Raw genomic sequence first — 17,869 nt, 5'->3', positions numbered from 1 at the left:
AACTGAGGCGTAAGTCAAGTAAATATGGCAGAAGCCCAGGAGTAAATGTTACATTAATGCCATTTACCCTATGACATGTAAGGTCAGATCCTTCTAAGGACTCTGGATTTTGTATTTGTAAGTGAAATATTGCTTTTTCCTCTTTCCTTTTTGTCCTTTGAAGTTTACCTTAGAGCACTTAGAGTCCTGTGTTCCTAGATACAGGAAGACAGTTAATGATATGCTTTAAGGATCTGACCTTACACGTCATAGGGTCTGATTTGGGGATATAAGTGACTAACCAATAGGGGAAGCAGAGCACAGAGAAGAGGCTAAAGATAAACACAGAGGAATGGGGGTGCCTCGGGAGTACTGTGACAGGTGTGACCCAATAAACCTAAGCTCCCTGTAGCAAGGGAGAAAGGACAAACCAATGTTATCCTACAACTGTCCCTGACATGGACAAAGGCCTTTGCAGGGTCATGATTCAGGGCCTTGGGTAGGGAGCTTCTCTTGCATGTCCAGGGGGCCCTGATGGCCGACACCAGGGTCCTTCTGCAGGAGAGAGGGAGGCTGGAGGAAAGAAGGGGACCAGGTGTGGCACCAGGACAGTCTCAGTCCCTGCTAGTGAACTAGGGGCAGCAGGAAAGGGTTGTCACCACGGGGTTCAGCAGGACAGCGACCTAGTGTAGTAGGCACAAGGCTCCACCATCTGGTCCTCACCCTCACTTTTGCCTTTACAGTCCCCAGACGTATCCCTGACCGATCCACCAGGGCCCTTTCCATGAATTGTAACTGAGCCATGACACTAAGTAACCAGCATAACTGCGTCTGGGCACCTGCTGTGGCACGACTAAGTAAAGAGCATTACTATACCACTATGCAAATAGCTTCTGTGCTTCTGGATTTTAAAAGCAGGGGGCAGGATCAGTGTACAGGGAGAGCTTTGTGCTAAGGACAGTATCAAATCCTGACCTCACCCGCCCCTGCTCCAGCATCTCTAGGTTGGTCCCTCTGTCCCCTGGTATCCTCTGTCGGTGGGTCCTGGGAAGTGCTGGATTCACTCTGCACAGCTTCATAGGAGACAACCTAGAGATGGGAAGATTCAAACCTGACCTGCAAGGTCCTTCAGACAAAACCAGCGACTCTTTCCACAGCCCCGTGACCCAGAGGTCAGGCCTGTGGGTCCTTCTCCCTGTGGGACTGATAGTTTCCCCAGATGCAGCTTGAGGGGATGACAAAGGGTGTCCATTAAAGTGCAGGCCCCACGTTTGAGGGACAGCACAGGGAGTTGTGCTTGCCTGGCTGGCACATATTTTGCCTGCGGGGGGGGTCTTGGGTTTCTTTATCAGAAACATGATTCTCCATCCTCGCCCTGAGCGACCCCCGAGCCCAGGTCAGGAGTGGCAAATGGAAATTTAGCAGCACAAACCCAGGAAACTAGACTCTACCTGTGAGTCAATGTGAGAAATTTGGGGCCAGCACAGGGGGGTGCTCCTGGGACAGCGACTGAGCAGTGCTCTGTGGGCACCTCACCCACCTCAGCACCCACCCGCACTTACCTGGTGATCAGGGGCGCTGTGGGGGTCCTGACCTACAGACACAGAGCAGATGCATCAGGAACCCGCAGGCAGTCTCTGGCAGACCCCTGGGTGCTGGGACCTCGGCTCCAGGCCCACAGGTTTCCCCCCTCCCTCAGGGCCCCACAGTTCTAAAATGGGGCTGGGGAGAGGCTTCGTCCAGTTATTGCTCAGGACTCACTCAATTCTTTCCTTTTGGCTTAATTCTTTGCAGTGTCAAATCAAATCCGGCATCTCACATATGCAAGTCACATGTTCTACCACTGAAAACCCCATCCCGGCCTGTTATTAATTATCAGTCAATGAATCAATACCACAGAATCCCATCTGGCCTGTTCTTGGATATAAATCAATAAATCACAGAAGCCAAACACTTTCCTGCCCTATTATTATCAATACCACTACTACTACTACTACTACTACTACTACTACTAGTAGTAGTAGTAGTAGTAGTAGTAGCATTGGGTTTTAGACACAACCAGCTAAGCTCAGGGCCCACTGCTGACTCTATACTCAGTGATCACTGCTGGTGAAGTTGGGGGGACAAACAGGGTGCTGGGATCAAATCCGGGTTGGCTGTGTGCAAGGCAGGAACCCTACCTGCTCTACTATGGCTCTAGTTCCGCAGCCCTATAATCAATTATCAATCAATACTGACTGAGTTTATCATGGTTTGTTAATTCACTTGTCCCAGCAAGTTCTTTCTCCTCAGGCCCTGGTGGGGGACCAGGGTTCCAGTTCCTGCTGCCCCCTCCTGTCTGGAGGAGCATTAGGGAGTCTCTCCTAGCAAGGGACATGAGTGACAGCTGGGGGTATCACTCTGCCCTCGGTCCCCCTGTACCCCTGGTGGGCGCCCACTACTGACAGGCCTGGAATTGGGGGCCTCACTCCCTTGGGGTGGGAGACCAGCCCCTGCCTCAGTGTCCCTGTCTGTACGGTTGGGGCCACCCGGCTGTGGGGACACGCAGGACAGGCTGCCTGAGGGGACAAGCACAGAGTCTTGCATGGGGTCGGGCTCAGGGGTCGGGGTTCAGGATGCTCAGGGCTGACACACAGTTGGGGAATGTTCCAGAGACACTCACGGGACTGTCTCCGACCCCAGAAATAAACCAGGGCCCCCAGAACAGCCACTAACACGATTCCTGAAACCCAGAGGCCGATCCGGTGAGCCGAGTGTGAGTGTGACGGTTCCCGGGGAAATCCTGGGGGAAGAGAAGGAGGGAGGGGGTTAGGATCGGAGACTTTGGGGTCCCCCTGCCCTCAAACGTCGCCCCTCACGCCTATGGGCAGCCCCCACTGTCACCCCATAGATCTCTGTGGTCCAGGGTCGGGACCTAGGACTGACCAATCAGAGCGCTCCCTTCTGTGTGGCTGCTGGGATTGGCCAGAGCCACTGTCAGTGTTGAGTTCAGGGGCCAGAGAGACAGGACAGCAGAGACGGCGCTTGTCCCGCACACAGACTACCTGGGTTCCATCACTGGCGCCACATATGGTCCCCAGAGTACTATGACGGATCATCCTTGAGCATAGAGCCAGGAATAAACCTTGAGCAACCCTGAGTGTGACTCTCCCCCCCAAAAAAAAATAGAAAAACAAAACAAGAAAAGGTGTTGCGTTCTCCCTGGCCACACTAAACGGTGGGATGGGCACCTGGAATGCCCAGGTGCTCCTGATTACTGAGGGCAGAGTCGGCTGAGAATAGACAGTGCTGACAAAATCAGGAAAGGTCCTGCTTTACACCCACACTTTGGGCTCCCAGATCTAACCAAACCTGACAGGGCCGTTTTCTCCCCCAGCTGTGGCATTTCCAGCAGCTGCAATGGCGAGAGCTCTGCCCCAGCCCTGGAAAGGACTTTCTGAGTGCCTGGGCAGAGACATCGGCAGGAGTCCGGGAGCATCTCATGGCTGAAGGGTCCTTTCTCAGGGACCCTCCCATCCCCCTCAGAGACAGTCCTGCTCGGCACCTCCTGGGGTGTCTCCGTGCTCCCCACTGTCCTCACCTGGGAGCTGGACTCTCATGGCTGCCTGGCCCGTCCCCAGGTCATTGGAGACGCGGCAGATGAAGGTCGTGTTGATGGACTCCTCAGTGGGCTGGATCAAGAGCCGGGAGCCCTGGGGTACAGCAGAGGGGGGCAGGGGGCCCGTGGTCCTGGGGGACACAGGCGGGTGAGAATGTGGCCTCTGCTGGAGCCCAGAGTCACAGGGACTGAGGAACCCCACACCTCCCCCTGTGTGACCCAAGTTGTGACCCCCCTAAGTCTCCCTCTCATCCCCCCATAACTGCACAGCAGGTCCTGAGACCCACCTTCAGAATCCATCTAGAATCTTCCAGTCCTCAGGGCCTGTCTGGCCTCCACTCTCACCCCTATCCCCTGGCTTCTTCATCTCCCGCACCCCCCTCCCCCACCAAACACACACACACACACACACACACACACACACACACACACACACCTGCTGATCTGATTAGAACTTGCTGGAATAGAGCTCCAGCCCTTTCTCTGCTAAGTGACCCAGAGACTCCTGCCTCAGGCAGAGGAAGGCCCAGTCTTAAGGAGGGTCCCCAGAGCTTCCCCGATTCCCCAGACCCCGGGTATGTTACTGCCTCCTTTGCTCTGCTCTCCAGGTCTCTTGGGGGACCCCAGCTAATGATACCCCTACTGGGTGCAGGTGATCTTCGACCCTGCATGGCTCAGTGCTGAGTGTGGAGTGTGGGGATGGGGCTGGAGGGGAACTGGGAAGAGCTGGGGTACCTGCTTCCTGGGTTGAAGCCCCCAGAAACTGTGTGCATAACACCTTTATTATATAGAAAAATAATGTGGATGTGGGTGCTGGCTGAGTTTCAGGTCTCACATATCTGGGTGCCTGTTCCCCACTGAGCCAATTTTCCTGCCCACAGGTAAGACAGTTTAATCGGGGTCAGAGGTGGCTCTCTCTCTCACTCCTCCCTCCCTCTGTGTATGTCTGTCTCTGTCGCCATCTCTCTCTGGATCCCTCTGCTTTTCCTTCCTTGCAGACCAGGGGTTATCCTCAGACCCAGTAGCTTATTTGCCAGCCTCCTCCCTCAAATCCAGGAGTCCAGGCCTGGAGAGATAGCATGTAAGGTACTTGCCTTGCATGTGACTAACACAGATTTGACCCCCAAGACCCCACACAATCCCCAGAGCCCCACCAGGAGTGATCCTAGGTTGCAGAACCAGGAATAAACCCTGGCACTGCTGGGTTTGGGCCCCTGAAACAAACAAGCAAAAAAACCCCAAACAGACCAAAGAATTCATGCCTTAGTCCTTCCTCCCTCTCCCTAATTAGTCTGTCCTGCAATCCTTCCTCCATTAGATCCTTGGATCCATCATATATCTCCTTCCTTAGATCCAGGGGTCTAGTCCTAGCATTCTCCCTAGGAATCAGTAGTCATCCCCAGTCCCTTCTCCCTCAGATCCAGGAGTGCATACCCACCTCCTCCCTCAGACCAGGACTCCATGCCCAGCCTCCTCCCAGGAGTGCATCCCAGCCTCCTCACTAGACCCTGGCTCCCAGCACCTTTTCCTCAGGTACAGGAGTGCAGGTCAGCCCCTCCTCCTCTTCACCTTGGAGTTTGGGCACTCAAGCTCTATCGCCCAATAGTTAGGAGTTCATCCCTAGCCTCCCCCCCTCAGACCTGATTGTCCATCCCCAGCCTCCCCACTCAGATCCGGATCAGCCCAGGACTCACGTGCTCCAGTTATAGCTTTTGGGCTCCGGGTTGCTGCGGGCATCACAGGTCAGGCTAGTCTCTCTGTGGCCCTGCTGCCCAGTATCATCGTAGAGGGCGATGGAGACCTGGGGAGCATCTGGAGAGGGGACAGGGACAGGCTTAGGGACAGGAGCCACAGGGGCCCACACTTGAAAAGAAGAGAAGAGCCCCGCCCACATTTCACAAGGCACCACGAGGGGCAGCTGAGTTTGGGCAACATGACATGATCCTGGGTCATTCAGGATGTTCTGGAAAGAGTTAGAGTCTCATTCTGTTATTTTAGTGACCTGGGGACAGATGCCAAATGTGCTCGTGTTCTCGGGGTTCAGACCCTGTTCTGCAGCATCACATGCTTGGGGATTTCTGCTCTGTTCCCTCCGGCCAGTGCCTGCATGTGGGGCACTTCAGGGGCTGATTGGGGGAACAGCTGGGGTTGAGGGTGAGCTTCTGAGCCTTGGCCAGAGCAGATGAGCTGTAGGGGCCCCTCCCCCAGCAGGGCCCCCTTGGCTTCCCAGCAGTGACTCCTCCCTCTCTCCCTCCCTCCCTCCTCAGACAGCCAGACACAATGTCCAGTCACTAAGCCTAAAACAAAACCTCAGGGACCATTGAGCAGGATAATTGCCAGCCATCAGGGGAGAGTGAGGAGCCAGAACACCCTGTTTGACTGCTTGTGGGCTTGTGCGGGAAATCCCCCCTGGAAGGTTCCATCCATTGTTCTCCCTTTTCTCTGAAGGTGCATAGACCTAAGCCTGCCTGCAGCAGAGTGAGTCTCCTCCCTGCAGAGGCTCCCAGAGCCCTGTCTGGTCTTTGTCTGTCTTGTCATCATATGGCTCCACGTCCTCATCCTCCCTCTGGGAGCTATTCCCCTTCCCTGTCTGGTGTGCATCGGGTGGGGTTGGGTGGACTGTCACAGCTGGCTATCTTGCCAGGTCCATGGACCCAACGTGTCAGAACAGTACCTAGCGCCCAACATGGGGCCCAGGAAGACCTACGAGGGCCAGCAGTGTGGTCAGGTGAGCAGTCCCTGGCAGTGGGATACTGGAATCACCCTGTGTGGTTGGACAATTCACCTCAGCTCCGGCCTTTCCGAGATGCTGCCTGTTATCAGCCTTTCCCCTGACTGGAGTGTGATTGTGAGTGTGCATGGCGGGTCCAGAGCAAAAATTATGGACCCAGAGTGGACTCTAATACACGATTCCATGAGACTGTAAAGACTGAACCAGACCTGTACTCCAAAGCCAAGGTCTCCTTAAGACTCTGTGAAGGGAATGACTGGACGAGTGTTTGAGAGTTTCTCTTTCTCCCCTTTTAAGAATTTGCCTCAGGATCCTCTTTTGTGTAGTCACCATGGTGGGGGGGGGGTTATTCCTCTTTTAAGAACCCCCAACTGACCTGTCCCAGGGGCCTTCTTACCACCTTCAGTTTTCACCTTTCCCAGCCCCAAGTTGAGACTTTTTGGAACAGCATTACTGTAGTCATCCCAGGGTCACAGCTGTTTGTTTTTGATGACTCTTCATGAGAACGAGTGGCTTTTCTCTCCCGAAGGGCCCAGGCACAGGATGGCAAGTCTCTCAATTTTTTCACGATGCTGATTGCCCTATGGGGGAAGACTGTATCTGAACCTGAGCCACCCTTTCTGGAAGCCGCATCCTATTCTCCCTGTACAAAATTGTTTCAATACTCCACAGGGGGACTGGAGTAATAGCAAGCGGGTAGGGCATTTGCCTTGCATGCAGCCTAGCAGGGTTTGATTCCCTGCATCCCATATGATTCCCTGAGCACTGCCAGGGGTAATTCCTGAGTGCAGAGCCAGGAGTGACCCTGTGCATCGCTGGGTGTGACCTAAAAAGCCAAAAAAAAAAAATACTCCACAGGATTGGAGCAATCTTACTCAGGCTGCCCTCCCAAGATCCCTCTGTTTAAAATGAGAAGCCTATTATAGAGATGAATATTACCAGGCAAACTGCCAGAATCAGGCCTTTGGTGGTGCCCCTTGAGTTTTAGATGACCTTATAGAGGAAGGATGAAGGTTCAGGGCCTCCCTCTGGTCTCTGCTGTACTTCAGGGGATTCTCCTGATGCCACTGACATTCAGGATTGCTTTTTTCCCCCATTCCCATCCAAAAGCCTGTCAGCAATTTGCCTTTTCCCTCTATGTATTGAGATGTTTCTGTCCTTGAGTGGGTGATTCTTCCCTCTAGGGATGGCCAGTCATCTTGACAATTTGCCAGGAGGTGATGATTTGTTATTATGATATGTTATTACTTTGTAATATGTTATTACTTTGTAATAACATATCATATGTTATGATGATATAATATGGACATATCATATGATATCATATGTTATGAACATATGTTATGATGATATTTATTACTTTGTTATTATGGATACCTTGGGGCCGGATTTTAGCATTTATCATTACATGGATGATTTCATTCTTTGGGTCCTCCCTGACTTCCACCATCTGGTAAAGGCCTGTTCCTCCCTCACCTCTATTGTGTCACCCAATAAGATACAGCTGATCCCTCCCATCCAGTTTCTGGGGACTGAAATTACTCTTACATCCATTCATCCCCTTAAGCCCCAGTTGATTTTTCCTCCTAAATTGACCCTGGCCTCCCTACAGAGTTTCTCAGGAAACCTTAACTGGCTCTGCCCTGGCTGCACCTTCCAACCAGTTTGATCTCTTGAGAGGAGACAAGTCCCCCAATTCACGGCGGTCCCTAACTCCCTCTGCTAGGTTAGCACTTGAAACTATTAATGCTCAGTTGGAGCTCGTAGCACCGCTGTCCATCCTTATCTTCTTCTTCTTATTATTATTTTTGCTTTTTGGGTCACACCCGGCCATGCACAGGGGTTACTCCTGGCTCTGCACTCAGGAATTACTCCTGGCGGTGCTCAGGGGACCATATAGGATGCTGGAATTTGAACCCAGGTCGGCCGCGTGCAAGGCAAACGCCCTACCTGCTGTGCTATTGCTCCAGCCCCCTGTCTGTCCTTATCTTGAACCCTAGCCCTACAGTGGTGGGCACCCTCTCTCAGCCCTGGGCTGTCCTAGAGTGGCTTCTTAGGAGGGGCTTCTTGAGTACTTACAGAGGCTGGTGCGTTGGCTAATATGAGCCAGCAGGGTTGCACCTGTTCGCTCAAGCATTTTGGTGAGGAACCAGACAAGATTGTGTTCCCCCTTCTCTCTTCCACATTTTCAGTGGTTGTGCAGGCATCACCCCAGGTTTGCCTTAAACTTGTGTGGCTTTCCTGGCCAAACTGATAATCATTACCCTCAAGAAACTTGGATTTCTGCCCTGCCCTCCTCCTCAGGCTCCCTTAACCCTCGCTTGTTCTCTACAGTCTTCATGAATGGTGGCTCCTGTAGAGCGGCTACAATTGTTTTTCCATCTGAAGAAATTGAACCTCTCACCTTTTTAACTCCCCTTCCAAATAATTCCCCTCAATTTAAGGATTATATGCCATTGTCTTGGTCCTGTGTCAAGTGACAAGATCTGTTAATGTTTCTTTCTGATAGTGTTTATGTTGTTAATTTACTTCCCTGGCTTACCCACACCCACATACAATTAGATGAGAATCTCATTTCCTCTCTTCTTATTGAAGTGGCCTCATCTCTTGAGGCTCATGACTTCCTCATTTATGTTCAACAGATCAGGACCGATAGCCCTGCTAACCCCCACCCCGGGACCCCTGTTCAAGGGCAATGTCATCGCCTCCACCAGGCACTTGTTGCCTCCCTGGATGCAGCACAAGATTTTCATCGCCTGACTCATGTTAATCTTAATGGCCTTCAGGTCCATTTCCCTAATCCCCTGTTGCTCATCTTTGTCGCATTTTGTATACCTGCTCCGCTTGTTGGGACTTATTACTCCAGGGTTGCAAGGCCCAGGAGTGAATCTCAGAGAGGTCTCAAACCTAATGCCCTCTGACAAGTTGATGTCACCCATATGTTAGAATTTGGCCACCAAAAGTATGTTTTCGTTACTATTGATACTCATTCCAAATTTATATGGGCTACATGCCAGGCTGGTGGAAGGGAACATCATTTGATTCCCCATATGCTAGACTATATCGCTATTATGGGTCTCCCCCTCAGCCTAAAAACTGATAATGGACCTGCCTTTATTGTTCTTCCTCCAGAAATTTCTGTGCTCAGACTCACAAATGAATCGCAGAAGAGAGCAATATGCTGCAGAGAAATCTTCCCACTTCACACCAGGCTGATTTTATCCAGGCACCTCAGAGGGGGACAGATTTGTCCTTTGCCTGTCTCAAAAGAACCCTGGCAGCTGCAAACCTCCAGAACACAATCCCCACCACACTCATAGTCAACCTTCACAGGCTTGCCCCAGGCTCCCCATGCATGAGATTGAATCTGCTCAAAAACCCAGGTATGCGGGACTTGTGACTGAAATCTCTGGGCTCCAAAGTCGGAAATGGGCCCCTCCTACCTTCTCCTTCTGATTCCGGTTTCCTGACAGTCACACCCTCGAACTGCCTCTGGACACAATTTAAGCACACTAATGGCCATGATCCAGAGACTCACAAATTAATCTTGGAAGAGAGCAACATGCTGAAGAAATACCTCCAGTCCCCCAAATCACCATCCAGTTAAATGTAACTCCAGTTCCAGCACCCCATGTAAAATTTTAGAATTTTAGGTGCTCGAGGCCACACCTAAAATGGCCATGCAACATCTAATACATTATACCACCGATATACCAAGAGTAGCACACCACATTTGATGGGGTGTAAGGTAGAAGACAACCAATCGTGATTAATCTATCTATCTATCTATCTATGGCTCAAAATCTAAATACATGTTAGTGATCTCTAATACAGGGGCTTAATGGCTCCAAGATGAGATATAACAATTTTCACACATTCATCTAAGAAAACCTTTTTGGATCATTTTTACTCAATTATTCATAATAAGCAATGCAAAATAAATTATTTAGCATCTTGACTGGAGTGATAGAACAATGGGTAGGGCCTTTTCCTTGCACATAGCTGACACGGCTTTGATTCCTCTGTCCCTTTTGGAGAGTCCAGCAAGCTACCAAGAGTATCCCACCCACACAGCAGAGCTTAGCAAGCTACCTGTGGCCTATTCGAGATGCCAAAAACAGTAACAAGTCTCACAATAACAACAAGTAACAACAAAAACAGTAACAAGTAACAACAAAAACAGTAACAACAAAGTCTCACAATGGAGACGTTACTGGTGCCCACTTGAGCAAATCGATGAACAAAGGGATGACAGTGCTACAGTGTTACAGTGCTTCCTTTGGGGCAGGCTTGGGTGGTGGTGGGATAATTCGAAATAATGGTGGTGGGAAGATGTAATGGTGGTGGCATTGAATGTAATCAATTGCTGTGAACAACTTTATGAAAATAAAATTTGAAAAAAAAAAGGAAGAAATTTCTGTGCTTAATGGAAAACACAGCACACCATCGGCATGTCATAAAATCCCCAGGGACAAGCCTTGGTGGAACTTACCCATCACACTTCGAAAGCCCATTTGAAAAAACAAAAAGGGGGCGTACACCCCCTGATATCACATCCCCTGATATCAGGCTGTCCTTAACCCTTTCCGTCCTTAATCTTTTTAATATTTCAAAATTGTTGGATGAACCCCCCGCCACTGTTATTCACTGGCATCCTCCAGCACCGGTCCCTCTCATTATGGTATGTAGAAGGTCCCCTTGCCTATGACAGGGAGAGGTTTTGCTTGCATTTTCCCTTAGAGCAGTTCAAAGCTTGTGTGGATTCCAGGTAGACATGTCCAGCGCCTCTCTGCTGACCACCAAGATGGCTTGTAAGACCCTGAGAGGCACCACGAAGTCTGACCACTACCCTAGGTCTCTCCGCTGGGCTGTAACCCATGGGCTCCGACTGCAGAGCACTTTGCCAGGCAGCTGCGACAAGCCATTGATTTCACCGGAGTTTGGCAATGCTCCAGTCCCAGATTACCTCCCTTTCCGCCATGACTCTCCCAGACCAGAGGGCGCTGGACTTAACAGCAGACAAGAGGGCACTTGTCTCTTCCTTTGAGAACAATGCTGTTTATTGATGGATCCGGGGTGGTTGAGCAGAACATCAGTGCTCTGACCAAGTTTAGTGAGGATTAGCATTCCTGATACTTGTCCACTCCCCTTTTCCCTGGCTTCGAGGGTACCTGGCAGCTTGGGTTATGCCTTTCGTGGGTCCCTTGATTGTGTTGGCCATCATACTGTTGCATCCCAACTGTGTTCTGAGTTTTACTCAACAGCGACTTCAGACTATGACCAGTCACGATCTACCAGGTCACTGTTCTTCAGTGGTACCTGCCTTAGTTCACTGACCCCCAATTCAAAATCGTTTTGAATCTGAGTTTTGAAAAAATAAAAAGGCAAAACTGTAGGGTGCTGCAGGGGACAATGGGAAAACAGCTGGCGTCGAGGGTGAGCCCCTGAGCCTTGGCCAAAGCAAACAAGTGGTAGGGTCGCCTCCCCTAGCAGGGTCCCCTTGGCTTCCCAGCAGGTACTCCTCCCTCCTTCCGCAGAGAGTCAGATGCAATGTCCAGTCACTATGCCTAAAGCAAAACGTCAGGAACCATTGAACAAGCTAATTTCCAGCCATAGCAGCTTTACCTCCTTGGGTCCCGCCCCGCCCTCCCCGCTAGCCCCGCCCCCTCAGGTGCCCCGCCCATATCCCCTCCCGGAAGCCCCGCCCCCCACACTCACAGAGCACACGGAGCCAGGTGCTCGCGCTCCCCATCTGGATCATGCTGATGTGGATCTCGCAGGTGTAGTTGGCTTCATCCCCAGGGCTCAGCCCACTAATGGTCAGTGAGGCGTCCTGCAGGTCCGCACCTAACCTGGCGGCCACGAACTGCAGACGGTCGGACTCCGTGATGCTGGGGCCCCGCTGCCAGTGGAATTCGGCCACAATGCTGGGGTCCCCCAGCAGCTCCAGCCGCTTCCACCTGATCAGAGTCACTTGCTGGATTTCGGGCTCCAGAGGTTGCAAGTGACATGGCAGGGTCACGGTGTCGCCCAGGGAGCCACATAATTCGATGGGCGCCAGCACCACCACTTCCCTGGCCCCTTTGGGGGAAACAAGGGAGAGGAGAGGGGCCAGGTCAGCTGAGGGGCTGCAGATCCTGGGACTCAGGTCTGGGTGAGGAGGAGCCTGGGGTGTTCAGCTGGGTGCTCACCTGCAAGTCAGCAGGATGGAGAGTATGGGGTGAGGGCTGGTTAGCTGGGGCAGGGTGGATGAGGGGACCAGATCTGTGTACTGTGGAATGAATGTGCTGCTCTGGGCTGTGACCAGATTTTCTATAACCAAGTTTCCTACATTTCCAAAATATTGTGGTTAAAAAGTTCCATGACCAGAACTAACCCAGGGGTTTGGGTGCTTGCATTGATGCTTGGCTGACCCAGGTTTGAGTCCTAGCATCCCATATGGTTTCCTGAGCCCATTAAGAGTGATCTCTGAGTCAAGAGCCAGGAGCAACCATTGTGAATTGCTGGGTGTTGATAAAAAAATAAATAAAAATCCATATGTGAGGTTGGAGAGATAGTACAGCAGGTAGGCCTTTCGCCTGGCTGACCCAATTTTGATCCACATCATTCCATATGTCTCCCTTAGGACTGCCAGGAGTAATTCCTGAGTGTAGAGCCAGTAGTAACCCATGAGTATTGCAGGGTGTTGCTCAAAAACAAACAATAAAGGGGGGATCAATAAAAAAGGGTAGTCTGTTGCTTGCTTTTTAGCCCTAGAATCAATCAGTTGTTTAACAATTAACTGACTCTGTTTTGAGTTTATTTTACCATTGTTCAACTATCCTCTCTTTAGTTTCTTATTTGGGGGTGGTTTCTATGTTAATCAGTATATTGCTGACCTACTGTCCTACTAGTAGTCCTATTTTGTAATTGATAGATTGCTTTGCTAATTGCTCATCTTTGGCTTCTGTATGTGGCTTGCTTGCTAACTTAGCATGAGAATGAGAAAAGAAAGGAATCCATAAAAAGCTCTGGAAGACAGTTGGGGGGCTGCTCTCCTGTTCAAGTTCTGGGTAGAGAGAACAGTCACTGATCATCTAATGAACAATTCCTGACTTACACTTTGCCATGTGGCCTCACTCCCTCCACCCGTAACACTTGGAGGGGGGCAGGTCACTGCACACCCAAATTATACCCCAGCAGCTGCTCTCCTCCACACCCCTAACCTCAGGACTTAACCGTGCAACACCTCAGGTACACGGGTCACTTTGTCTGAAAGTTCCCAGCCTTATGGAACTGGGGTGGGCTACCTCCCCACCTCCCTGTGCTTTAGAAGCCCCTGCAGTCATGCCCACAAACCAGCTCCTCGCTGTAATATCAAAACACGGCAGCCCTGACAACTCAGTAGCAGCTCAGCAGATTGGATGAGATGTAAAGTAGAAGCCAACTAATCTGGATAACAAAATTATTCACATAGAAGCTGAAATTGTAACAGAATCATAATAAACCCTCAGACAAGGACATATTATCTGTATGATAAGATACAAAAATTTTCACTAATTTTCTTATAAGGAAATATTTTTGATCATTCTGTTACTCCTAAATGGGTAACAAGCAATATAAAGTAAATTATTGAGGGCCTTCCATGGGGGCAGGCTTGAGGTTTGGTTGGAAAATGGACACAATGGTGGAAGGAAGGTGAGAGTGGTGGTGGAATTATATTGCAATATTGAATGTCTGTAACAAAGACCACCATGCTCCAGGCTGCTCTCCACACACTTGGGCTGAACCTAACGCACAAGTGAAGCCCCACAAAACCAGGTAAGCAGAACTTAGCAACCTTGGACTATAGGCTCAATGAGACCCAGAAAGAAGATCCTCTGTCTGCCTCCTCCAACCTCTGGAACCTAGGGAGGGGGTCAAATCCAGATGCCCCACCCTATCCAAGCCAGATAAATACATCACCAGCTGACCCACACTATGTCCACTACCCAGCAACTGCCACACTCCAGGCCACTCTCCAGACCACACGGCCACTTTGCGGCCATGTGACACACCATAAGACACGTAATCCCTATTTTCTATAATTCCCACACCATATTTGATAGGGTTCAAATATGATGTGAAGCATGGCAACACCTCTAAGGGCAATTGGAGGTCACCCTATAAGCCTCCATCCCTCTCAGGGAGCCCGGCAAGCTACCAAGAGTACCCTGACTTCACGGCAGAGCCTGGCAAGCTAGCCGTGGCCTATTTGATATGCCAAAAACAGTAACAGTGGCCTCATTCACCTTACACCAAAAGAGTCCCCAATACGGAAGCGTTAAGAAAGATGAGCAGGGGCTGGAGCAATAGCACAGCGGGTAGGGCGTTTGCCTTGCACGCGGCCGACCCGGGTTCGAATCCCAGCATCCCATATGGTCCCCTGAGCACTGCCAGGGGTGATTCCTGAGTGCATGAGCCAGGAGTGACCCCTGTGCATCGCCGGGTGTGACCCAAAAAGCAAAAAAAAAAAAAAAAGAAAGAAAGATGAGCAGCCCGCAGCCGAGATGTGATCCTGGGGGCCGCACACGTGTGCGGCCTCTCCGAAACTGCACAAGCGTGAATTCAGACCCAGCAAAACCTCTTTCGGCATGGGCAACTCCTCGCAGAATGTCTCCAGCCTGAGAACTAAGCCGCGGCCCCATGCCCACCCAGGAGGGGAAAGGTATTTCTCTCTCTCTCTCTCTCTCTCTCTCTCTCTCTCTCTCTCTCTCTCTCTCTCTCTCTCTCTCGCTCTCTTTCTCTCTCTCTCTCTCGACTCTTTCTCTCCGGGGATGAAGGGCGTGGTGTCCGCCATATTATGACGACCACAGATGGGGTTTTCAAGCTTGCAATGATCCAATATCTGGAAGAAATCTCCCTGGACTTAGTTGTTAAAGTACAGAAATCCAAAACCGCGCAGCTGCTACTGCGGCTGCGCGACCTCATTTTTCTTCACAATAGGTTTGACTCTAGTGGGGTACTCCTAACAATAATAGTGAGGTTTGTGTTGAAATATTGAATGTAACCAAAGTAAACAGTAAAGTGAAACTTATCAGTTACAAGGAGGAGGGGTGGGGGGGCGGGATGGGAGGTGTACTGTGTGGGTTTTTTTTTTTTTTTGGTGGTGATGTATGGGCACTGGTGAAGGGATGGTTGTTTCAGCATTGTATAACTGAGACTTAAGCCTGAAAGCATTGTAATCTTCCACATGGTGATTTAATAAAATAAAATTTTTATTAAAAAAAAAGATGAGCAACAAGAGGCTGAAAAAATCTTAGGGACGAACTAGCCTGCCAAAACGAAGACTAAAATGACTGTCTGTACTTTCAATGCATGTACACTGGCATTGGAAGCATCCATCAAGGACCTGATAGTGCAAGCACAAAAGATCAAGTACGAAGTCATTGCTCTGACCGACATGAGAAGACATTGATCACATTACGCCATTTTTGACACTGGAGAAGAATTGTTCCTCAGAACATGTGACAACAGAGGTGTTGGTGGCGTTGGTGTCCTTGCCAACACAAACCTGACCATGAGCATTGATTCACTCCAATGCCTAACAACCTGAATCGGATGATTATGCTTGAATAGATGTGGCTCACTGCCGGCAGTTTCTATCTTTGTTGTCTACAGACCAACATCCAACTATGATGAAGAAGAAATTGAGAAGTTCTACATGGAACTGGAGAAGTTCTATAAAGAAGACCACACCTTCTTTTGCTGGTGATTTTAATGCCAAGATAGGTCCTAGAAGGTCACCCGAAGAACTCCACATTGGGACCTCTGGCCTAGAATGGAATGATCAGGGTGAGAGACTGTCTGAATTCATCATGTCAACCAAGACTATCCGTGGTAACTCACAGTTCCAGAAGACCGAATCTAAATGCTGGACATGGGAATCTCGCGGTGGACAGTTCCACAATGAAATTAACCACAACATATTCAATCGAAGGTTTTGCCTGACCAATGTTGCTGTTGTCCCAAAATACCAAACGGGATCGGACCACCATCTCCTTCGTGCAAAATTCTACTTCACAGAGCAGGGAGAAAGGTCTACAAAATTTAAGTCTAAGAAAGCAACTCCCAGAATGACCACCAACTGGGAGCTCTTTGGCACTATTGCAGCAATGTGAGAAAATGCCGTTGTTGACAACCTCGATGAGGAATACGATTGACTGGTTCAGCACTTCCATGACTGTGCAAAGAATGCCGAGAATGAGAAAGCCACAAACAAATGCCTGTCTTCAGAAACTCGAGCTCATTCGTCAACTTGGTTTGGCATGAGCTCAGGCAACCACAAGCTAATGTCCGAGCTCGCAAATCTGTGTAGAGATGCAATAAAGGAAGACCTCAAAGAGAGAAGAGCAGCAGTGTTGGCCAGTGCAGCAGAAGCTGGGAAAAGTATTCGTAATGCTCGCCTATCCTTCGCCAACTACAAGACCAAGATGACTGCCCTCCGACATCCCAATGGATCTATCACATCTTCCAGAAGGGCAATGGAGAAGATTATTCACAACTTCTACTCAGATCTCTTTGACAGCCATGTCCACCTGCCCACATACCAAATTCCACAGGATGGATATGTCGTTCCCAACATCCTCCCTTCCGAAATCCAACACGCCATTTCATCGGTAAAGACAAGTACAGCACCCAGTCCAGACAAGGTCAGACCCGAACACCTGAAGAATATGCTGCCAGTACTCATCAATAAACTGGCTCGACTCTTCGCATGCTACCTGTCTGAATGCAAGGTTCCATCCCAGTGGAAAACCAGCAGGATCGTTCTGTTGTACAAGAAGGGAGACATCCACGACATCAGCAACTATCGCCCAATCTGCCTGCTATCCGTTGTCTACAAGTTGTTCACTCATGTCATCCTGAATAGAATAGGCAGAACACTAGACGAAGGACAACCATGTGAGCAAGCCAGATTCCAAAAGGATTCAGCACAATCAACCATATCCACACAGTGACCAAACTCATTGAAGTTTCTGAGAGTTCAAGATGCCACTCTGTCTAACGTTCATCCACTTAAAGAAGGCCTTTGATTCTGTTGAGACTGAAGCGGTCATTGAAACCCTAGCCAAACAGGGCGTTCAAACTCAGCACATCAAGATCCTCCATGAACTGTATTGTGGATTCACCACCAGGATCTCACCATTCTACGAGGAAGTGATTGATCATTGACGCAAAGAGAGGGGTTCGGCAGGGTGATACCATTTCACCGAAACTCTTCAGTGCCACCCTCGAGAATGTCCGGCAACAACTGGAATGGGAAGGAATGGGAGTGAAGATAGATGGTCAGCAACTACACCACCTCCGCTTCACTGATAACATCGTTCTCATAATGCCAAACATTAGCCAAGAGGCACAAATGCTGGCCGACTTCGACAGCGAATCTGGAAAGGTCAGATTGCAGCTGAATCTCAACAAGACGATGCTTATGAAAAACGAATTAGTCCCTGACCCTCCATTTGCTCTCAATGGATCAAACATCTCTGAATGCAGCAGCTATGTGTACCTGGGTCGAGAACTCCATATGAAGAACGACTTGG

The 17,869-nt window shown here is 50.0% G+C and overlaps 1 protein-coding gene across 1 annotated transcript in view; it reads right to left on the bottom strand.

Moving 5' to 3' along the window:
- Nucleotides 1-275: 275 nt before the first annotated feature.
- The window catches only part of LOC105943449 (poliovirus receptor-like), a 19,250-nt gene continuing 1,656 nt past the window's right edge, over nt 276-17,869 (bottom strand). The window contains exons 2-7 of the mRNA XM_055146450.1: nt 12,027-12,389; nt 5,272-5,389; nt 3,560-3,708; nt 2,642-2,761; nt 1,542-1,573; nt 276-1,068 (exon numbers count right to left, since the gene is read on the bottom strand). Of these exons, the coding sequence (XP_055002425.1) occupies nt 943-1,068; nt 1,542-1,573; nt 2,642-2,761; nt 3,560-3,708; nt 5,272-5,389; nt 12,027-12,389 (908 nt within the window). The 3' untranslated portion in view covers nt 276-942. The remainder of the gene's footprint in view (nt 1,069-1,541; nt 1,574-2,641; nt 2,762-3,559; nt 3,709-5,271; nt 5,390-12,026; nt 12,390-17,869) is intronic.

The sequence above is a fragment of the Sorex araneus genome, chromosome 8, assembly GCF_027595985.1.
Source record: "Sorex araneus isolate mSorAra2 chromosome 8, mSorAra2.pri, whole genome shotgun sequence".
In the NCBI taxonomy this organism is placed as follows: Eukaryota; Metazoa; Chordata; class Mammalia; order Eulipotyphla; family Soricidae; genus Sorex; species Sorex araneus.
The sequence above is the reverse complement of the archived record's forward strand: the minus strand, read 5'-3'. Positions and strand labels throughout refer to the sequence as shown.